A 6,826-nucleotide genomic window follows, 5' to 3' on the forward strand; every position below is an offset into this window, starting at 1 on the left:
TCCCATCGATTTATCTAACCCTTTACTTAGCCAAATATAAGACTTGTTCTGATGGTTTGTATATTCTTATAAACATTTGAAACATTTCTTAAAACTTCATCGACACTTCGTTGTCCAATCTAGGCTAGAAAATGGCGCCCAACGTGGGGCCGAAGTACGCTAACATCCTAAGTATTTCGGTTCCGAACTTAACGTTAGTTTTTTAGATTTCATTTTTTCTTAACATTTTTCTATTGTATAAAATATCCACTTCTATATTCTCGAATACATATGCATGTTTCCTGGATTTTTAAGCATTTGATGGGTTCGAGTGACTTAACCGATAACCTCTACATATGACTTTCCAGATATAGTCGTTGGTATTATATTCAATAGTTATAATTTATTTAGTTTTGTGGTAAAGTATAATATCTCCGTTTTATTTCAATCAGTTTTAGTTTCTGGTAAAAATTGGATTTATGTTATATTTGCTGTTTGCGATATAACATCCATTTTTATTAGTTGTTAGGGCTTATTTTGTAAAACGCGAGTTATCTTAATTTACTCAAACAATCCATATCCCAGTTTAGTATCCTTTATTGATCAACATTCGCTATTTTTATTTACCCTAAAAACAACATTTCATATAGAAAACCAAAATTTATGATATTTTGTCTGAACACTGAGAATACTGTCGAAAAATAATATACAACAGAAATATCTTATAATTTTTGTAGTAAAAGCTATCTTCCAGAATTTATAATTCTTTCAAATTTTTATTATTTCATTTAATTTTGCATGATTTTCTTATGCAATTGAGTTTGGTTTATCTTTTAATATCTACTGGTGTAGAGTTTATTGGATTTGTTTCAATAAATTTGTCTATAATTCAATTCTATATAAAGTTTTTTACCGCAAAAATGTCCTTGCCAAGAACACCTACTCAGCCTTCAGTATCCGCTGCCACAGTGGTATCTACAGCTGATCCAGCTAATGTTCCAATTACAAACCCAGAACATGTCTGTAAAATTTGTAGTGAGAACATGGATGATAAAACCCCTTGTATGGTTATTAATCGGTGTAATCATATCTTCCATAGAATTTGCATTGAAAACTCTTTATCCAATGCTAAAGAGTGCCCAGTCTGTTTTCTCACATGTGAGTTAGAGGATGTTCGAACATTTTCATTTCACATTAAGCAAAACCCTAACAGACCAAGAGGCAAAGCTCGTGGAGCTGTTTCAAAAACTTATAATACTAGAAGTGTTAGTAAAAATCTTTTTCAAGACCCTACAACTCCTCACAATAATACGACTGGTGGAGAATTGATTAACCCCAGAACTCCACCTCAGCAAAACGTTGTTCCTTCTGGAATGCCTTGCAATGATAGAAACAATCCCCAGATAATACCACAATCCAATTCACCCAGTTTAATAGATTATAATCGTATTAACCGGATGATAGAGTCAAGTGTTTCAAAAGCTTTACAAAGTCTCAATTTGTCTATTCAAAACCCTCGGATTCAGCAACAATATTCTTCGGGAAACTCTAATTTAATAGGAAGCATAATGGAAACTGATATACAACAGGTTTTACGAAATTTAAATTGTAACAACTCTGCAAACTCTGCTAACAACCAACAATATCAACTACCCAATTCTAACGAAAACAATCCTGGAAATATTCCCATGTTAACTCATCAGAATCGACCTCAAAATATATACAATTCTTTTCCAAATTCAAACCATTTTAATCGACAACCAAGTACTATGAGAACACCATCTACAAATTGCCAAGTTGCTACGATAAACACCGATAAAATTACATCGATTATCCAAAACTGGTGTTTAAAATTTGACGGTTCAACTACTGGGTTAACGGTAGAAGAGTTTTTGTATAGACTAACCTCGCTAACCAACGATAACTTCAATGGAGATTACACGATTATATGTAAGAATCTTCACATACTTTTATCCGGGAAAGCGCGAGATTGGTTCTGGCGCTATCACAAGCAGGAAAGAGGTGTTATCGATTGGAGCGAATTCTGCAACGCGATTAGATCTCAATATAAAGATTTTAAGTCTTCTTTTGATCTTCGTGAGGAAATAAGAAATAGAAGACAAAAACCAGGAGAGTCGTTTGATGTCTTTTATGATTCTATATCCGCAATTATGGACAGGTTGCCTTCTGCTTTTTCTGAAATGGAGTTAATTGAGATCATAATGCGAAACTTAAGACCGGATATAAGGCAAGATTTGTTATATATTCCTGTACATTCAATACCCCATTTACGAAAATTAGTCCAAATACGGGAATCTTTTCTTGAAGACGAACATGTTAAGCGAAACTTGCACAACCGTACTGCTAATGCTCATCAACCTCGAAGACATATTGCTGAAGTCGATTTAGATTCTGTAGATGCTAACCCTGTAGGCTCTGAAACTTCAATAGATGCTTTACATAATACCCCCACTGTTACACGCTGCTGGAATTGCGATAGACCAGGTCATGTTTGGGAAGACTGCCTTTACGAAAGGACTATTTTTTGTTATGGTTGTGGGGCTAAAAATACTTATAGACCACAGTGTCCCAAATGTAAAGACAGAAAGTATTCAAAAAACTACAATCCTCCTCTTTCGAACAAGAATTCCGAATAAATAATAACCTTTCCTTGCATACTTCAAACCATCAAACAACTACGGCAGAAAATACGCAAAATACTTTCTTAAAAAACTCAGAGAATCCTAATACTGATCCTTGTTGTTACAAGATTTTGAAAAAACCAGATTCGAGCTCTGAAGAAAACAATAATAAATTTGATAAACTTATTCACCCTATTTTACCCTATCATAAAAGATGGGAAAACTATTACTCAAGGCGTAATAAAATTTTTAAGGATGTCGAATTAGCTTCACTTAAACGATCTAAACCTAAACGTTCCACAATAAGACTCAACAATTATTATAGAAAACGAAAAATTTGCTCCAAATTATTACTCTATGCTATCCTTAGTGATCCAAAAGATAATCGTTTCTATGCCAAGGTGTCTTTTATAGATTATGTAGAATACGGTTTGTTAGATACTGGTGCTAGCATTAGCTGCATTGGATCTGAATTAGCTAAAGAAGATTTTTCAAAATTCCCCAATTTTACTAGTTGCAGAAACTTTGTCAAAACTGCCGATGGTGCTCAACAACGAGTTATAGGTTGGCTTAATGTTAACATCACTTTTAAAGAAATGTCTTGTCCAATTAATCTTTTTGTAATACCAACAATTTCTCAACGACTTATACTTGGAATTGACTTTTGGAAGAAATTTAAATTAGTACCGAATGTCATGGAATCCGCGGATTTATGTGATAAGTTATCGGTTAGCGCAAGTCCGTCTGTTTCGTCCGATAAGTCCGAAAGTCTGTCCGAGGTTTGTGGTAAATCTGATTGTGAGAAATCAGATGATAACTATATGTTAACTTCTAGTCAACAACAGCAATTAAACGCTGTCATTTCTCTTTTTCCAAACTTTGAGAAACAAGGGTTGGGAAGAACGGGCTTAATAAAGCACTTGATCGATGTTGGCGAAGCCAGACCGATCAAGCAAAGGTTCTACCCCGTATCACCAGCAGTGGAAAAACTAATGTTCACAGAAATTGATCGAATGTTGACATTGGGTGTTATTGAACCGTCAAACTCACCCTGGAGTTCCCCGATGAGACTGGTTATAAAACCGAATAAAGTCCGCCTTTGTTTAGATGCGAGAAAAGTGAATTCTGTCACGAAAAAGGATGCATATCCATTACCATCTATTGAGGGAATCTTTGCGCGTCTTCCAAAAGCCAATATCATTTCTAAGTTAGATTTAAAAGACGCGTATTGGCAAATAGCATTGGATGATGAATCGAAGCCCATAACTGCTTTTACAGTGCCTGGTAGACCATTATACCAGTTCACTGTAATGCCCTTCGGGTTGTGCAATGCACCCCAAACAATGAGTAGGCTTATCGATGAGCTAATTCCCCCAGACTTGAAGAACAGCGTCTTTGGTTACCTTGACGATGTGATTATTGTTTCGGAGAATTTCGAAGAACATATTGGCATTTTAATTCGTATAGCAGGACAGTTTCGTAAAGCTAATTTGACCCTAAACCTCTCGAAAAGTAAATTTTGTGTTACCAAAGTTAAGTACTTAGGTTATATTATCGGAGATGGTGGTATTGTTACAGACCCAGAAAAAGTAAGTGCGATCAGAAACTGGCCAACTCCAAAGAATATAAAACAAGTTCGTGGCTTCTTAGGTCTTGCAGGCTGGTATAGGCGATTTATTGCGAACTTTTCTAGCGTAGTTTATCCGATATCCGAAACCTTGTCAACTAAGAAGAAGTTTGTTTGGACTCCCGAGGCTCAACAGGCTTTTGAACAAATTAAAGATTTACTATCTTCTGCTCCTATTCTAAGTAACCCTGATTTTGAGAAAAAGTTTTTCGTCCATTGTGATGCCAGCGATTTTGGTATCGGTGCTGTGCTCGTTCAACTGGACAACAATAACGAGGAAAAGCCGATTGCTTTTATGAGCAGAAAGCTTAATTCCGCACAGAGAAACTACAGTGTGACGGAACGTGAATGTTTAGCGGCTATAGAAGCTATTCAACGATTCCGATGCTATCTCGAACTCCAAAAATTTGAGGTTATAACAGACCACTCCAGTCTTGTTTGGCTTATGAAGCAGCCGAATCTAAGTGGAAGATTAGCCAGATGGGCGTTGAAGCTTCAAGCATACAATTTCACCATAAGTCATCGCAAAGGTAAAGAGAACATCGTACCAGATGCTTTGTCACGAATCGAGTTCGGAGAAGTTAATTCGTTAGATTCATCAGAGCCAGAAATAGATTTGAATTCCACTTGTTTTGATGATCCAGATTACTGTGATTTGAAGAATAGGATACATGAAAACCAATCCCAGTTTCCGGATATAAAGGTCGTTGAAAAATATGTATACATAAGAACCGAACATTATGACGGCATCGAATCAAACGAAAGCGAAGCTTGGAAGCTGTGGATTCCATATGGTCTTCGAACAACGCTTATAAAACGTTTTCATGATCCACCTACGGTATCTCACGGGGGAATGTCCAAAACTTTGGAACTCCTACGAAGAAAATTTTACTGGCCAGGAATGGTAGTAGATGTTAGGAATTTTGTAAGAAGTTGTGAACTATGTAAAACTACCAAACACCCAAATTTTGTTTTGAAACCGGAAATGGGTAAACAAACTATAACAATACGCCCCTTTCAGAGATTATATATAGACTTGTTAGGCCCTTATCCGCGTAGTAAAAAGGGAAATATTGGTATTCTTATAGTCTTGGACCATCTGTCAAAGTTTCAGTGGTTACAACCTCTGAAAAAGTTTACGTCTTCGTCAATAAAAGACTTTTTAGAAACACAGATATTCCATGTTTATGGGATACCGGAAACGATCGTTAGTGACAATGGGTCACAATTCAGAGCAAATGATTTAAATGCATATTTTACTTCTCTTGGTATTAAACATATTTATACAGCCGTTTATTCACCACAATCAAACGCGTCAGAACGTGTAAACCGTTCAATTATAGCGGCGATTAGAGCTTTTCTGAAACACGAACATACCAAATGGGATGAAAATCTCAGTGCGATCAACTGTGCTTTACGAAACGGATACCATCAATCAATAAACATGTCACCATATCATGTTGTGTTTGGATTTAACATGATAACACATGGATCCGCATATGCTTTGCTAAACAACTTGAAAACCCTAAATGAACCGACAGCTTCTTTATCTAGAGATGACCATTTACAATTGATTAGAAAGGACATACAGAAATATTTAAACCAGGCTTATAAACAAAATCAAAGAACCTATAATCTACGAACCAGGCCTGAAAAGTTCCATATTGGTCAAGAGGTTTTACGTAGAAATTTCGTACAGAGTAATATGGAAAAGCGTTTTAACGCAAAATTTGCCCCATTGTTTGTAAAAGCCACTGTTAAGGAAAAGTTAGGAAACCATTACTATGTTTTAACAGATTCCGATGGAAAAATTGTGGGTACTTATCACGCTAAAGATATTCGTACTTAAAGCACGGACATATATTCCTTTAAGATCGAGTAATTGTATTTAATTCATTTCAAATTGCTGTATAATCCTAATTCGTTTTCATATTCTGCAAAATAAGGTAATTTCCGATAAGGAAATTTTTCTTTTATTACATCCTTTTATTTATATTTTAATAACAAATGTATTTTTAAACTCAAATAACGTTCTTTTTCTTCCTAACATTTCTACTCATAGAGTAAATGTTATGCAGTTTGTGGTGTACGTTTTCTACAATTTTTTTTATTGAATATTATTTTTCATAGAATTTCGTATTTTGTCTAAATATGAAATAATATCAGCTTTTACTAATACCTTTTCTTTATAAACCATATACTTATTTAGTTTACTTATTGCGTGTCAATAGTTTTAAACCAGAAATTTTTTATTACACCCAATATCGGAATGATACATGTATGTATATTGCATTATCAGCTGGTGTGGATTACAAGAGGTGATACACATGTTATGTTTATATATCTCAGCAACATTCAATGTTTATAAACATTTACTCATGGTTTATATGCATGTGAGTATAAACAATGCGTAAATAAACATCACGTTTTAGTTACTTATCCCATTAAATGTATCAAAGTGAAAACACCCAAAGTTGATTAAGGTACCACCTAATAATTTTTCAAAATTAATAATTTTGAGGGAAAATTGATGGAAAAATTTAAAACTACACGAAAATTAAAGATATTCTTTGGAAAT

At 34.7% G+C, this 6,826-nt stretch overlaps 1 protein-coding gene across 1 annotated transcript; it reads left to right on the forward strand.

Moving 5' to 3' along the window:
* Nucleotides 1–899: 899 nt before the first annotated feature.
* LOC135960632 (uncharacterized) lies at nt 900–6,097 on the forward strand. Its single transcript, XM_065512007.1, has 2 exons — nt 900–2,587; nt 2,836–6,097. Exons 1-2 carry the CDS (start codon nt 900–902, stop codon nt 6,095–6,097), a joined length of 4,950 nt encoding a protein of 1,649 aa, XP_065368079.1.
* Nucleotides 6,098–6,826: the final 729 nt, after the last annotated feature.

The sequence above is a fragment of the Calliphora vicina genome, chromosome 1 (assembly GCF_958450345.1).
Source record: "Calliphora vicina chromosome 1, idCalVici1.1, whole genome shotgun sequence".
In the NCBI taxonomy this organism is placed as follows: domain Eukaryota; kingdom Metazoa; phylum Arthropoda; class Insecta; order Diptera; family Calliphoridae; genus Calliphora; species Calliphora vicina.

What these genes read in the sequence shown, in the direction of transcription:
- LOC135960632 (XM_065512007.1), top strand. Translation starts at nt 900, where the DNA reads ATGTCCTTGCCAAGAACACCTACTCAGCCTTCAGTATCCGCTGCCACA. An exon ending in CCCAAATGTAAAGACAGAAA is followed by an intron (nt 2,588 to 2,835) that starts GTATTCAAAAAA and finishes CTATCATAAAAG; the next exon opens with ATGGGAAAACTATTACTCAA.